Genomic DNA, 16410 nt, shown 5'->3' on the forward strand with positions numbered 1-16410 from the left:
CTAAGGCCTTCCTCCTTGGCCAATCACTGAAAGATGCCAGGCAGATGAACAGAACTTTTTGGATAGAGGCTGCTTCTGTCTATTGAACTTATTCCTCCTGGAAATCTCTGTGGCTCCATCATTATTGTTTTTTTTAAAGCTCTTAAGATACTTTTATTTCAGTCTGTTTTATTTCTATGCTTGTTTTGATTTGCACTGTTCATTTTAAGACTTGTATGTGCTTTAAATTAAGAATATAAGAGCCATGCTGGATCAGACCAAAGACTGCTCTAGTCCAGCATTCTGTTCACACAGTGGTCAACCAGGTGCCTGTGGGGCATCTGCACAATAAATAGCACCTTCCTGCTCATGTTCCCCAGCAGCTGATGTACAGAGGCATGCTGCCTCTGATACTGGAGGTAATATATAGCATCGTGACTAGTAGCAGGATTTATGTATTACATTTTATCTTGGAAATTTGTACACTACCTTGTGAAGGCTATTATGCCCTAAAACAGGGCTGGATAACTTGTGGGCCTTCAGACACTTTGGCCTATAGCTCCCATCAGCCCTCATCAGTGTCTGTGCTGGCTAGGGCTGATGAGAGTTGTAGGCCAAAACACCTGGAGGACCACAAGAACATTCAAACATGCAACCCTTACTAGCATTCTGAAATAGTACAATTCAGGAAGAGCTTTGCCACAGTTCTGTAGATTTGGGCTGAGTCAAAGAAAGAAATGTTGATCCTAGAGCAGAAATCATCTAGCTCCTGTTCTGGAAGGCTTCTATGTCTTCCTGTCACCCAAGAATGGTTGTCATAGTTATAGGGGAAAAGAAGTGCAAAGCACTTTTTTAGATTGGATTGGAAAGTATAGCAAATCTTTCTCCTCCGATCTCATTTTACAGAGCTGCCCATTACTGCTGAGCAGAAAATTCTTAACTTGGAATCCCCTGATGGATATTGTGCCTTCCCAAGCAATTGCCTATACCTCTGTAAAGAGTTGAGGATTAGACAATTTCATTTTTAAGATGTGTTAAAGTAAAAATAACATGTATACATGTTGATCCTAAGTATGTATGTGGTTATTTTAATATTTAATATTTTGATGATGATTATAGGTTTTTTTGAATACTGTATTTGCCTACTGCTTTTTCTGTTTTGGGCCATTCTGAAAGATTTGCTTCTTGTAGGGTGCCATGATGTCCATTGCTTTTAAAGAAGGGTTAAAGATTCCACCACCAGCAATGAATGAAATCATCTTGGCTGCTAATCAGGATATCAGACAAGTGAGTTCTTTATCAATGCCCATCTTTTTGTTCAGTCATTTATAGCTCTATCCCATGTAGATGGAGTTTTAGACACCAGAATGGAATGCAGATAGTTTCTTCTGCAGAGATCTTGCAGACTAAGAGTAGACAAGAGGCAGAATTGAGAGGGAAGAGAAAGGAGGATTGGGCTGGGGAGGGAGAATGGGAAGATTAGGGACTTTAATAGAGGCTGATATTCACATGTAGACATGGAATATTTATCAGTGAGTGGGAATTGAGTTAGAAGAGTGACTTCCAGAAGTAGGCTTGAGAAGGATGCAAGAAATGGAACACAAAGACCATGTTGAAACATCAATCTGTTATGATTTAGTGTGATGGGAACGAGCCTCAGGGTCACATGCTTCTCCCCTTCCTCTTCTGGTGCAGTCACGAGGAGTTCAGAAGCTTTAGCTTCTAATTTAGATTAATTGCAGCATGTCATGTCATCCAAGCCTGAGAAACTGAAGTTAATCTTAACTATGTTTTTTTATGAAGCTTTTCTAAACAAATCATAATTAACATTAACCACAACTTAGAGTTTGGACAACACACAAAACTTAATCAGAAGCAAAAGGTTCTGAACTCCTCACGACTGGGGCAGGGGAGATGGGATGATATGCATGAGCCTGAGGCTCACTGCAGCTCGTTGTCATCACGCTAAACTATAGCATCATGCCTGAATGCAGTCGGTATATATGCTACTTTTGTGGGGCTTGAGAAAAAGGGGACCCTGGCATTATTGGGACAGGGTAAGCTGCAAAAGCAAAGGGATTTGTCAGGAATAAACCATGGAACAATTGCTGAAAGAGTTGCAACGAGACATGGAGAGTTTTTAGAATAAGGACAAAGACCTGTTTTTGTAAAATAAGGTTAATAGGAAGTATTAAATTTATTTCTAGTGTTTGCTTATATTAAAATTAGGACTGTGTTAAATAAGCTGCCCACATTCTTCTGCATAAGGCGCTTCTAGCAAACTAATCGTTTTATTTTGTGTTCAAAGGTTTTGCATAATCTCAGCATGTGGTGTGCAAGAAACAAAACCCTGACTTACGATGGTGTCAAAGAGGATGCCAATAAAGCAAAAAAGGATATCAAGTTGGTAAGAGAGGCATCAGTTTGGTGAAAGGCCATGCCTATGCCACTTGCTTTGGGATGGGATCTGCAAAAAGAGGTGTTCATTGGTAATCAAACTTGTACTTTAGGCAAATAGAGGATTTGTTAAAATTGTGGCATTGAATATATCACTCAGGGGGCACAAATTCCAAGAAATGTCTTGGTGACACAGGTAACTGGGGTTATATGGCTAATACTCTGTATTTTTAAGAGTTTCTCTGAGTATGGCTTTTTGTATGAGTACGTTGAAGAAATGGGGATGCTGCAGATGACAGAGTTTCCATTTTCAGGGTCTTGACCTGACAACCTTTTGAATAATTGATCATGAGAGAGCGAGTGAGTGCAGGGCCATACAGGACTGGCAAAAAGGCCTGGCTACAGCAAGCACAATGGTGGTGGGCTGCAGCAGGCGGAGGGGGAGGGCACACGATCCACCTCTCCTCACAATCTGCCACCTGAGATAAAGGTCTCTGTGGCTAATGAGAGTGCCAGGCCTGAGTGAGGGAGCAAAATGTCAAGTTACATACCAAATGCCAGTTGCTGGGGAACATGAGCGGGAGGTTGCTGTTGCATTCATGTCCTACTTGTGGCTTTTCCACAGGCAGCTGGTTGGCCACTGTGTGAACAGAATGCTGGACTAGAAGGACCCTTGGTCAGATCCAGCATGGCTCTTCTTAAGTGCTTATGTAGAGAAATGCAAAATGATCATAGGGCAGCAAGCATAGAGGCCAGTTTGGATGAAGGAAGTTTAGCAAGAGAGAAAGAGGCTCTGGGCTTTGGATGCTGCTGTACCAGAGAAAGTGAGGCGACTGGTCATTTTACTGAGTCCTTTCATTGTATGTGATCTAGGAGTCCTTGAGGAGTTCTGTCTCTGTATTCTTGAATACAAGCTGCCCTGATGAGCACCTCCCAGACTAATGTGCAGATCAGAACTTAGTTATCCACTAGCTTTTGCACTTTCCAAATGTTCTGGCATAGTTCTTAGATAAAACAAGTAACAAAATGCATTTAGAAATGCATATTTGGAGATGCAGTATATTTTATAATATGTTTTCAAATGTAAATTTAAGTACAGATTTTAAATACAATTTGCAGATTATACTGTGGCAACACAATGGAAGGGTCTTGGGCTGTTGCTGTCTTTTGGATTAGTCTTTACACTCTCCGTTCTAAATTGCTGGTCCAATGGAGCTGGTGAGCCTCAAGCCCCTGGTACTAATCTGAGCAACTCCCTTCAGGAGCTTTCCTTGATGATAAATAGCATTATCATTTCTTTGTTTGAAACCTTTATTTTTGCAGGGCCCTTTTGATGTAGTTAGGAAGGTTTTTGCTACAGGTGAGGAGACTTCTCGCATGTCCCTTATTGACAAAGCAGACCTGTTCTTCCATGACTACTCTCTAGCCCCGCTCTTTGTCCAGGAGAACTACATACATGTGGAACCAGCTGCCGCTGGGTAAGTTAAATCTTAATTGTTTGAATAGTGTTATCAAGATTTACATTTATTAGTGATTAATATGGGCAATCATTCTTCACCCCCCCCCCTTTCCAGGAGTGAAATGAAGAAACACCTGATGTTGCTTAGCAAAGCGGCTGACAGTATTTGTGATGGTGACTTAGTTGACCGGCAGATTCGCAGTAGACAAAACTGGAGCCTTCTACCTACACAGGTTACACACTTCTTTAGCTCCCAGTGCATATTCAGTGGCTGTTTTGGGGTATCCCCTGCTGCTTTGTTAAATGCTGTGGAGTCAGAACATACCCATGATGTATCAAGACTATGTCTTCAAGCAGTATGGTAGTTTCTGATCCATTGACTCAAAAAATATATGAGAGGAAAATGGTATCAATAATGCAGCTGTCTTGAAAGAGAACTATGATTTGTTAGGCAGTTTTCAATATATAAGCTATAGGGTAAGCAAATGGCACTTTTAAGTGTAGGAAAAGTAGCAGAAGTGGATTCAGGAAATTGTTCTTTTTCCATTGTGCAGTGACACTTGGAGTCCAAATGTGGTTAGATCGCTGTGAGAGTTTGATGTGATGGACTTCTCCCACCATGCTTTTGCAAATTTCCAATTCCCACGTCCCCTTCTCCTGCCCTACCCCTTCTCCCCCAACCACTGAATATTTGGTGGTTTCCTAGCTTTTGAGCAGTTTTTCCCCCATTCTAAAAGGTTGAAATGCCTCCTCTAAGGCTTAGTTACTGACAGTAAGAGCTTTGAGCTAAAATATGCTGGTATTTTTTTTTATATTTTTGCCCCTCCCCTCCTTTCTGCTTCCCCCACCACCTGGAATGCAGCATCCAAGAGTGTCTTTGAAATGGAATTCAGCCCTTAGGGTGAAAGAGGTTCAACACCCCTGCCATATTGGTTGTCAGTAGTTCTGGTGTGCGTGTGTGTGCGCGCGCGTGTGTTTGATTAGCTGATATAGTAGGTATATTTTAATAATTCAGTTGTAAGAAATATAGGTTCTTTACATTCTTCAAGCTGCCTTTTAAATTACACTATTTCCATATAAAAGAATGTTTGGGTTTAAACACAAAGCTAGTCATTCACTTTTATCATGAAGACCTCTAGAATGTAAATATGTTTATAGCAAACGGACCCAGCTTCACACGGGGGAGAATAGCTCTCACGATACACTGAAGCCTTCAAGCAACCTTACACAGCTGTCAAGAGTTGGACATATTGTGCCCGCCCCATCTGCCTGAATCCATGCTCACTGACCCCCCTAGACACAGCCCCTGCCATGGTGCAGCGCTATAGCCCCCTGAGAGAGGGGTCTGTCCCTGAGGGGGGCTGCCCAACTGCAAGTGGAGGGGGTTTAGGCATATAACTGTGTCCCTTGACCTACTAATCTGTAGCGGCTTCAAACTGTATGGAGCGCAAAGCTAGGGGCTAGTTAGTGAAGTCTGCCCCTAGTGGTTGAAAATCTCACTGCAGGCTTCAACCAGATGGCCACACTAAACTAATTAAAATGAATAAACAAAATAACCCTGAGGTGCATGTTCCTAGGGTCCCCTTAGTATACATGACACATTTCAGGTGTCTAGCTTTCACAGTCTTAGAGCTATGGCGATGGCGGACAGACACTCTAGGTTAAAATGTATGGTTAAAATGTGCTCGCTACAGTGCTGAATCATCATGTCAAGTTTGGTTGAAATTGATCAAATGGTATTGAAGCTGTAAATCTTTAGAAATTTCAATTGGCTGCCATTTTGTTTCAAGATGGGAGATGAATTCTTTTCTATGCCTAAAACCATCCCAGATAGAGGTAGAACAAAGCCTGAACAATCAGATGTATGGTTTTCAAGTCCATCGAGGACATATGGACAAACACTTCCTTTTATGTATTTATAAAAAAGAAGATATGAGAATGTTCTTGTGGTTCAGATGCTGTACTATCCAAAGGCAAAAATGGAATGGACCTTAGGTTTGACTAGTGAGTCCAGCGATACTTATCTGATGTATAGTTTGGTAAGTAACTATAGAGATTTGATAGGCCATGGAGTGATTTTTATGGAACAGAGATCCTGTCCTTAGAATGAGGATGGAGAAAGCAAGAGGAGAAATTGGAGCAATTCTATATTGGTAATGGGGCTATTACTTGTTTCCATCTTCGGTCCCCTCTATTCCTGTACATTTGCCTTGGGTAATGTTCTGTATATTTTGCGGAATGTATTAGAAAGCAATGTAAAACTGTGTGATGTTTACTTCATAATTCAGGCCATTTATTCAAGTGTCCTTCCTGGGGAGCTGATGAGAGGCTACATGAACCAATTCCCAAGCTTCCCAAGCTGGCTGGGAAAATTTTCATCAACGGGAAAGTGTGACCACATCATTCAGGAGTTGTCAATGCACATGAGCCTCAGGTAATACTAGTCATCTGTTGTAGTTCCCTGGTTGTGGGACATAACTGGGGCCCATAGCATCTATTAGTCACAGTGTATGGTAGCATACAGGGGTTGAAGAATTCTTTTCCTGAAGAAAGACAGAAGGATGTATGTTCTTAACTTCTGGCATTTTTCTAGAGTAAGGTCAAGATATATTTTTATGTATGTTTTCACCTCAGTGAAAAAAGGCTCCTGGGGCAACTTATAATCCGTTGGTAAAATGAGACAGTCCCTGCCCGCAGGCTTAAAATCTAAAAAGACACGACACTGAAGGAACAGGGGATGGGAGGGAACAGGAAAAAATTAAGTAGATTTTCAGCAGGGCTGGTGGAATGGCTCTGCTTTGCCTCTCATCTCCTTGGGGGGTGGGTGGGAAGTCCACCTGAAGCACACCCTGACGTTTTCTCTGCCTTTTCCTGTCTCCCTCGCTCCTCCTTTCCCACAGGCAGCTGATGTATATAACCTGTTATTCCTGCCACTGCCATTTGTGCAGTACAGTCCCACAGTGCTACCACACTACTCTTGCTGACTATCTAGAAAAGAGGGTGCCCTGCTAGGGACAGGGTGAGATAGATGAAATTTGTGTGCGCACAGTCAGTTTGATGATGGCAGCCACTTAATTCATTTTTGGGGCTCTCATTTTATATGATTCAGCCTTCCCCAACCCAGGGCCCTCCAGATGTGTTGGACTGCAATTTCCATCATTCCCAGCCAGTGTCATGCTGTCTGGGAATGATGGGAGTTGCAGTCCAACACATCTGGAGCTGACATAGTGTGAGCTGAAGATTAAAGTAAGATGAGCCATGGTGTGGGACCCATGATTCACCTCTTTTACCCTAAGGGACTTCAGTCACACTTGAGGGACTGGCTCAGTCACTTGCTGGAAATCTTCTACACGTGTTTGGGCAGTGACCCCATGTGTGCACATACAATTGTAAAGTGTGAGGCAGCATATAACTTTAAATCTTGCATACTGGCTTGTGAACCTCGATTGTTCTTAATAAAGGGTGACATTTGACTGACCCTCTAAATGTTTTGTATGGACCAACACAGCCAGCTGATCCTGGTCTGCCTGGAGTCCTCTTAGAACAGGGGTGGGGAACCTGTGGCCCTCCAGATATTGTTGGGCTACAATATTCATCACCCCTGGCTATTGGCCATGCTGTCTGGGGCTGGTGGGAGCTGAACCCCAACAACTTCTGGAGGGCCACAAGTTGCCCACCCCTTCCTTAGAAGGTAATCTTTAAATTTCAGTTGTGTAAACAAGGGCACATTAACTGAATAAAGATCAAGTTATCATAGCTACAGAATGTGACTTTTTTTATTACTATGTAATGTAACTGGTTTCCCCGTTTCAGTATGTCTTCTGTAATTAGAATTCTGTAGGGCACCATTTATCAAGACAAAATAGGGTAATGTAATCAGTTCCCACACATTTGTTTAATACCCCAAGTTGCATTGGGTTGGATCCAGAATTTGCCATGTGCAGTTGGGGTGACAGAAGCAGACTTGCCAGCCCCTGAAAATGCTTCACAAGGAGTTGGGGGGGACCCTGCTGAATGGGGCAGGCTGTGGTTCAAGGGGAAGAGGCACCTTCTGTGGTCAGAGCTCCAGTCACAGAAGGTGCCTCTGCCCAATTTGGGGGGGGGGGTCTCCTTTACCCTGCACCACAGCCTATCCCATCGAGCTAGGCAGATGTGAGATGTACAGAACAATTTTGCTTCTGCATATTCTCCGGGTGGAATGTTCTGCTGTAGTGGCTTTCACCATTCCTCACCTACTTAGCAGTGGTTCCCCAAACCTCAAGGTGTATTGATTGCCTTGTACCCTGCTTCATGTCTCCATTTTGCCCTTAACTTAGGCTAAGCTGATACATGTTTTATGTCAAATCAGTCCATCCGTCCCATCTGCTTCTGCATGCCACAGCTCTTCAAGAACTGAGGTGGAAGTCATTCCCGGCCCTACTTTTAGCGGGAAATGCCAAGGAATGAACCTAGGACCAAAGCATGGGCCCTCCCCAACTTCAGAAAAGCTTGGGGGTGGGAAAGCCTAGTAAATGCTTCTTCTTTCTCCCTAAAGGACACATACAAGCAAGAGAGCAGTAAATCTTGAGTATTTGTCATACCTACGAGATGCAATTGTGAGACCTTTGACTTCCCTGGGAACAGAAGGAGTGCAGGATACTATAGCATTCATGGATTCTTATTGCTTGATGAAGGAAGATGTTGAAAACATAATGGAAGTAACCAGCTGGGGAGGCAAGCCTAGTGCATTCTCTAAACTAGATTCCAAGGTAAGTTACTCTTTTCTGGATTACTGCCTACCTAGCATCCTTAAAAGAAAAAAAGTATGAGAATAGTTAATGTATTTCAAAATGTGTAGCCCACCTAACATACAAAGGCACCTAATGACGCAATCCTATGGAGATAGTTGTCAGCCTCTGAACTTGGAGGCTGATGAGTATCCAATGCAGGGTGGCCAGAGCACGGAGGCAATCCTCGCCTCTGTGCTCCAGCTGCCCTGCATCTTTGCTAGACAGGCGATTTCACCTGACCAGCCAGGGAGCTTCAGCACAGGAAGGGGGAGGCCGTGCAGTGCATAGGAAGCTGTATAATGCAGCTTCTGCGGTCTCCTCCCCTCCGCCCGTGGGACTGCCCCCTTTTCCAAGCATGGAGACATAGCCCGGGCAGAGAGAACGTTGCTGGTTATGAGGGGTCAGGGAGCATGGTTTCTGGACTCTGGAGTCAGAGCCCTGGTTCTGCCCTTGGAGCCCAGAAACAGAAAAACCCTATGTCCCCCAGCCGCTGTCTAGGGGACATAGGATTGCTCCCTCTGTAGCTGAAGCTGATGTTTTGCAGGGAACTCTGTCAGTCACTTTGGTGATATAAAAGGAACTTTGCAGAAGAACTGGGTTTTGTAAAGGATTTTGAAAAGATTTTTTTTAGTACACTGTTCAAATGTGCTCAGAATAGCATAGATTGAGTCTCTAGGTGGCCAGTATACACATCTTGGCTGCTTAGGTCCTTTCTTTGGGCTTGACTGAAAGAGGGGGGAGGCCCTTACAGGTAAACAAGAAGAAATGGTAGAAAGAAAAAGGAAGTTGGTAAAGGATGAGGCACTTTGTTACTTCCTGTGTGGTGGCCATATTGGAAAAGAGTTGAGAAGCCTTTTAGGATTTACTGTGTGGTAGTGATGGTGGCGAAGAAATTTTGCCCCCATTGTGTCAAATGCTGGCCAGTGGAGCTTTTCAAGTGGTGTAGAAGCTTTTGTATGCAGGGAACTCTCAAATGCCTGCTGTTAGTTGTGTACTTCATTTGCACTTCACAAATTGCTCACATCTGTCCAGACTTCAATACCATAGTTTTGACAGAGTTGGAGGACATGGCCAGGATGCAATGTGGTCAAGTTGTTTTGGATAGGTTTCAGCTTGTGCAATGTGAGGATGTGGACAGCTGCTTGGAAGTTTGAGACCTACCACCTGTGCTCTGGACCTTTGATCTTCCCGGCTATTAAAAGCTACTAGAACTGGGCTTACTGTCTAGGTCTCTGAAGCAATTAATGCTTCACTGAAACAAGGGTCATGCTTGGACACTGTAGTCCTGGACAATTATCGCCTGATGTCAAATGTTCCATTATTAAGAACGTAAACATAAGAACAGCCATTCTGGATTAGACCAAAGGTCCATCTAGTCTAGCATTCTGTTCACACAGTGGCCAATCAGCTGCCTACAGGAAACCCACAAGCAGGACATGAGTGCAACTGCACCATCCCACCCATGTTCCCCAGCAACTGGTGTACATAGGCATACTGCCTCTGATACTGGAGGTAGTGTATAGCCATCAGGACTAGTAGCCATTGATAGTCTCCTCCTCCAGGAATTTATCTAACCTCCTTTTAAAGCCACCCAAATTGGTGGCCATCACTATGTCTTATGGTAGCGAATCCCATAGTTTTAACTATGCACTCTGTGAATCATAGAATAGTAGGGTTAGAAGGGGCTTATAAGACCTGTAAGTACTTCCTTTTATCTATCCTGAATCTCCCACCAATCAGCTTCATGGGATGACCTCCCATTAACAGAGGGAGAAGAAATGTCTTCCTATCCACATTTCCCACACCATGCATAATTTTGTACACCTCTGTTATGTCTCTCCTTACTCGCCTTTTCTCAAAGCTACACAATCCCTAAGCAAGGTTATGGAGGGGTGTGTGTGTGTGTCTGTGTCCCAAATCCAGCAGACTTGGATGATACTGATTATATCCTGGTCATAGGACAGATACCCTTGGTTGCCCAGTGGATGATGTACGCTGAGGAATTGGTGGGGGGAGTGCAACCCTGTTAGTTCTCCTAGACCTCTTGGCAGCTTTCGAAACTTGGCAGCCAGGTAATTTTCCTTACCTGGCTGGCTGGATTGCGACTGGGAGGCATGATGCTATGCGGGCTCTGGTTCTTTCTGCTGGGTCTGCCTCTGAAGACTGTTAGGAAGCTTCACCTAGTGCAAAATTTGGCTGTCCGTATGTTCGTGGGGGCTTGCTGCTCAGAACATGTCACTCCACTACTATATCAACTGCGCTGGCTGCCTATTTGCTTTTGACCCCCAAAGTGGTTGCTGTAATCTTTAAAGCCCTACACCATGTGGGACCAGGTTATTTGATGGACCACTTGCACCCATATGAACCTGCCTGTACCCTAAGATTGGTTTCAGAGGCCCTGCTTGCAGACCTGCCAATAGATAAAATCAAGTGGGCAAGGGTGCAAGACAGGCTATTTGGTGGTGTTTCCAGTCTGTTGAATTCCCTCTCTAGAGATACATTTGGGCCCTCTGTTTTCTTTAAGAAAGGTCCTGAAGACATTTTTGTTTCAGTCTACCTTTGATTGGCGGTAGTGGTGTTAACTATTGCTCTTGGTTAAATTTTTCTGTTATTAGTTTAGGCTGACATTTTATTTTGTTACATTGGTCTTTTACATATTAAATTTTATGGAATTTTAACATAGTTTATTATATTTTGTAGACTGCAAGATGCTTTGGGAAAAAATTTAGTTCTTAAATGTGGTATAGAAATCCTCAAAATAAAATATTGTGAGAAGCAGCCCACAGAAGAGAAATGAGAGTGTGAATTGGGGGCAGAGAAATTTAGAAGTAAGGACTGGCAATTTGAGGCTGATATGGAAAGTAATAAATAGCATGTTGGTGCAGAGGCTTCAAGACAGGAATAATATCCTAATGAAGGATCAATGACTTAGGAGGCAAATTCCAGGGGTGAGCTGGTACCGGCGTTTTGTTTTTGCTATAACAGACTTAACAAACTTTCTGCCACATAGGTTTCTTTGGGTTAGACCCCACTTTATCAAATGCAACTGTCAGAGTGGTCTCCAGTCCACAGAAACATATGCCACAATAAATTTCTTACTGCTTAGACCATGTAAATCTAAATTTGTGTTTTATCTTCAAGGAAGATTTTGCTGGATTTGGATGAGACCCCTTTTCCTTCTCTCCCTGGACAGAAAGATCTTCCTTTCTGCAAAATGTGTCACTTTCTGGTTTTCAAATCATGCTACCTTCAGGGAATACTTTCCACATCATAGAATCTCTTTGTATTACAGAGGATTCTGAGGCGTGGGGCAGAATCCAGTTTTTTGCCCTCTCTCCTTTCCCCTGTAGCTCCCACCAAAATCTGTTCCAGAGAGTTCCCCCACACTCTGGAGAAGATGTTGAGGGCATGCAGGGGGGAGGGGAAATCAGAAGCAGTCCTGTCAGCAAAAAAATGTCACTAGATTCCATCCATGGTGTTCAGGCCTGTTGGACTTCTCCATTATTTCAAGTAGACAGACTGCAACCTGCGAAACACCTGCCACTTTCCTGCTTTTGCACTTTACTAGAAAAGGTTAGCAGTGGTGGATAAACTGTCTTTCAGAGAAGCTTGTCTGCCATTATTGTTTTTTTCACTGAGGGACTCCAGGTAAGCTTCCAAGGTACTCTTGGGTTCTCTAGCAGAGTTTGAAAACCATTGAAATGTCAGTGTTGCACTCAAGGTCTGTCTTTTCCCAGGTTAAATCGGCTTTCACACGAGCCTATAAGAAAGAGGTGCATCTTACACCGTATTCACTGCAAATAATACAGAAGTCAAAGCAGCGAGCAGGGTCTGTAGTGGATGCAGAACTGAATGAAGGAGTAGAAGCTGATGAAGTCCAGTCTGAGAATGAGCAAGAGACTGTCGAAAATGATGCAATGATTAAGGTAACATTTTCAGCTGACAGTTCAGTTAAAGAGTATTGTTGTAACTGAAAACCAGACCACCTTTTAGGATTCACTTAATCCAGGGACTGATTTACCCAATACATCAGTTATCTATCTATGAATGTTCTTATTAAATCTAGTTACAGGTACTAGCTTCACTATCTGAAGCTTGTCTACTGTTTATTCTGGGTTGGCCTATCCTTTACCCTTTTCTCTCCATTTCCCCCTCATCCTCCCTCTCTTCATACTGACTTGCCTATTACCATTCTCCTTTCCTTTGCTATTTGTTTCTCTAGCTTTTCAGGGGAAAGCTGTGGGTGACATGGGTGTTTTGTTTATATTGTGTGTATTTATAAAAATGAAAAGCTATAACATGTTGCATGTGTTTTTTTTTTTAAAGTATGTGAGGGACTGCTGTTCCAATATGCATTTTAAAATGAAAATATTTTCTTTCCTGCAGAAAAAGACCAAGTCTGCCATGCAGCCAATAGCAGAAAGAAAGGAAGATAAGAGAAAGGGTAAAGCAAAGAAAAAGTCTAAGTGAATTGTACAGTGCTAACAACCGTGACCAGCTATGCAAACTTTACAATAATGTCATTTTATGTTGGGTTGTGGATAAAATGAATGGGCTGGCAAAGCCTCTCTTAGTGGTGATATGGCTGTCTTGTTTTATTACCAGTGCACAAAAATGACATGTGTAAAATACTGACTAGATCTAAATGAGACTAATCACAGTCTCAATCTTCTGATTAGTGTAAATACAGACAGAGGCAGCATCTGGGAGAAAAAGAGCACTGTTCTCTTGCATATAGTCTATATTTGATCTTTACAGAGCTCCTGATATTTTTTTTTTAAATAACCATTATCTTGTCAGACCATGTATATAGTGAACAAATCTGAAACTGGGTATTTCTTTTGTACATGATGAGAGTGCAGCAATGTGTAAAAGTTGCAATAAAACTAGATTCATATTTTAACCAATTTAACTTTCTTTCACTTCAGTTACATGATGTAGCAGCAGTTCTCTCACATCTATACATCTATGTGGCAGCAATTCCCTAGAGCCCTGAGTTGCTATTCATACACAATTTCATGCATATGACAATTATATTGTGAATAGCAGCAGAACTTGGCTGGGTAAAGGGCATGCAGTGTTTTCTCAGTTTCAGATCAGCAATGTTTCCTACTGATGAGTGTAAGTAATTGTTCTCAGAGGATAATATTCAAGACTGTATACCACAGATGCGCGGAAGTTGGTATTAGTCGCAGAATACAGCATCCCTGACGACAGAGGTTCATATAATCAAAGCTATGGTTTTCCCAGTAGTAACGTATGGCTGTGAGAGCTGGACTACAAGGAAGGCTGAGCGCCAAAGAATTGATGCTTTTGAACTGTGGTGCTGAAGAAGACTCTTACGAGTGCCCTGGACTGCAAGGAGGTCAAATCAGTCAATCCTAAAGGAAATCAACCCTGACTGCTTGTTGGAAGGACAGATACTGAAGCTGAAGCTCAAATATTTTGGCCACCTAACACGAAGAGAGAAGTCACTGGAAAAGACCCTGATGCTGGGAAAGATTGAAGGCAAAAGGAGAAGGGGATGGCAGAGGATGAGATGGCTAGATAGCATCACCGATGCAATGAATATGAACTTGAGCACGCTCCGGGAGAGAGCGCAGGACAGGAAGGCCTGGTGTGCTATGGTCCATGGGGTCATGAAGAGTCGGACACGACTTAACGACTGAACAACAACAGCAGCAACATCCTGAGAATTGGAGGCTTAATTTAAAAGATGATTCTAACCCTTTCTGCTTCAAAGGTAGGCCTCAAAGTGTATGGGGCAGTGCACAGTGCCATTTGCCGCAAGCTGAATAGGATTTCCAGCCTGAAGAGGCAGCATTCACTTGTCTTGATTAATTCTTATTCCATAACTGAGGCCTAGCAGAAGCAAAATAAAGAAATACACTCAACTTTGATTTTGGGATGGGACAGAGGAAGTGCATCCAAAGCTGTCACACTCTAAATGCCTTTTCTGCTACAGCTTGAAGCTGCCACTGGGAATAGGCTAAATAATCAGACCTTTTATTGTAGTTCTGTCCTGATCACAAAATTCCTGATTGATCTGGCCTACGTAAGGCCTTGTCCCTGCCATCTTAAAGCAGGCTTAATGACACATGTAAATAAAAACCAAGATGGCAATAGCTCTTGTGTGGGTCAGAGAAAGAGAGGCAAATGGGGGGGGGGGGGGTATCAAAATTGCAAGGAGCAAATTACAGTTCAAAGTCTGAAATGCTACCAACTGTAGATCTGTAAAGTTGGAGACTCATATTTTAGCATTCAAATTTTATTGGAAACAGAAAAGGCCACAGTACAAAAATTTCTATAAAAGATAAATATTTACAGTTTTGCATTTAACAGATTTGATAACTATTAAATAATTTCAAGCATAGTACAAACTGGGCTTGAACTTTGAAGCTTCCTCTACTGTTGTAGTATTTGACTGGCTGATATCTCCTAAAAATGAACACAGATATTCTAACTTGAGTTTCTTTCTTACATTTTATAGTAGATAAAACACAGCGCAACTATGTACAATGTAGCTTCAAGTTCATAGAGTTAAAACATAAAGTACCTCATACCAAACAGCTATACAAGCCTCAGCATTTAAGGACTTGGTAGAATAGGAACAAGTTGTAAATTATTTAAAAATTAAACACTTCTTTTCATATCTAAAGTGGAAATTAGAGTGGTGTACCTCACTGAGCTCTTGGGAAAGCAATGGTGGTAGAGCACAGTTAATGTACTATAAAAATGAACATAATATACAGAATACCATCCACGATGAATAGCACATGAATTCAGATGAACTGGTGCTGAGCCACAGCCCACATTTCATAATCTCTTGCTGTTCGGTGAACTCTGGTGTAGAGTTCAGTGTATGCACAATGGTTGGTTGACATACACTGCTGTTTATGTGACATCTGGGATGGGGTCAGCAGCATGGTTCCATTCTCCACTTCTCCATGTGTACAATTTACACATGGAGAACAAGTGAAGAGGACTATCGTGTCTGGAAGAAGTTTCCTAAGCTTCCTGCCTCACACACTTGTTTTCTGTGTCCAGGAAGCTTGTAGAGATATGCGTGATGGATAATTAACTCGGTATTTCTTCCATACACTTCTATTTAAGTTCCAGAAATGAACACTGAGGTTGAAATACTTACTAGACTATTATCATTGTTCCACTTCAGGCTTGAGGTATGGTGTACAGTCAACTGTTTTCTTAAGGCTGATAACCTCAACCTTTTCTGAACACATAGGACACATATTTTCATTCTGTAACAAACTGTTTAAAGGAAGATAACACACATTTTCACGATCTGCAGAACGTACAGAGGTTGCAGAATGCTATTTTGTTCTACTGTATGTCAAATAACTCATGCCAGTGCCTTAAAGTGGACCATTCTGGCTGTTTTGATTTAATAGAGGAAAGTTTTCTATTAGTCCAAGCACTTTGTAGATGGGAGTAATACTGGCAGTGTACAAGGCTCCATGTCCTATAAAGTATTGCTACCAATATGCTCAGGTCTCTCACCACTTGGCATTTTCCAAGCAGAAACAGGAGGTTCTTGGAAGACTAGCCATTTCAAGAAGAAGTTGCACTTCTTCATACCAATTTCACATACTGCACTTTTGTGGGTAACACATGAGCTACAGTCAGCTCAGTATCCTACAATGAATGCCACAGTACACTGGGGAGGCCAACAACAAAAGAAGGGTGCTTACATATATCAGGCAGACCCTTCAGGTTGCTTCTAGGTGTACAAGGGAGTTGTAGTTAAACGTTCAGAATCAGTTTTGTAATTTGTAAGGAGCTGAATAT

General features: G+C 42.4%; 2 protein-coding genes across 13 annotated transcripts in view; one reads left to right on the forward strand and one right to left on the reverse strand.

Annotated features, from left to right (window-relative positions):
* RFC1 (replication factor C subunit 1) overlaps nt 1-15007 on the forward strand; it is a 63770-nt gene extending 48763 nt beyond the window's left edge. For 4 of the 9 annotated variants that reach the window (XM_084856884.1, XM_084856889.1, XM_084856892.1 and 1 more), the window contains 9 exons: nt 1171-1266; nt 2288-2386; nt 3700-3854; nt 3951-4068; nt 6124-6269; nt 8370-8583; nt 12342-12530; nt 12991-13048; nt 13855-14027. In XM_084856884.1, coding sequence (XP_084713010.1) covers nt 1171-1266; nt 2288-2386; nt 3700-3854; nt 3951-4068; nt 6124-6269; nt 8370-8583; nt 12342-12530; nt 12991-13048; nt 13855-13934 — 1155 coding nt within the window. In that variant the 3' untranslated portion in view covers nt 13935-14027. Of the gene's footprint in view, nt 1-1170; nt 1267-2287; nt 2387-3699; nt 3855-3950; nt 4069-6123; nt 6270-8369; nt 8584-12341; nt 12531-12990; nt 13508-13532 lie in introns of those variants that run through there. The other 5 variants (XM_084856886.1, XM_084856890.1, XM_084856893.1 and 2 more) reach the window with 3 other exon arrangements.
* Nucleotides 14853-16410, reverse strand: part of WDR19 (WD repeat domain 19) — a 51616-nt gene continuing 50058 nt past the window's right edge. For all 4 annotated transcript variants that reach the window (XM_084856895.1, XM_084856896.1, XM_084856894.1 and 1 more), the window contains 2 exons: nt 15752-15873; nt 14853-15042 (listed from right to left, as the gene is read on the reverse strand). In XM_084856895.1, coding sequence (XP_084713021.1) covers nt 15762-15873 — 112 coding nt within the window. In that variant the 3' untranslated portion in view covers nt 14853-15042; nt 15752-15761. The remainder of the gene's footprint in view (nt 15043-15751; nt 15874-16410) is intronic.

The sequence above is a fragment of the Heloderma suspectum genome, chromosome 5 (assembly GCF_057233095.1).
Source record: "Heloderma suspectum isolate Gila_16-S chromosome 5, 16-S_ref, whole genome shotgun sequence".
Taxonomy (NCBI): Eukaryota; Metazoa; Chordata; class Lepidosauria; order Squamata; family Helodermatidae; genus Heloderma; species Heloderma suspectum.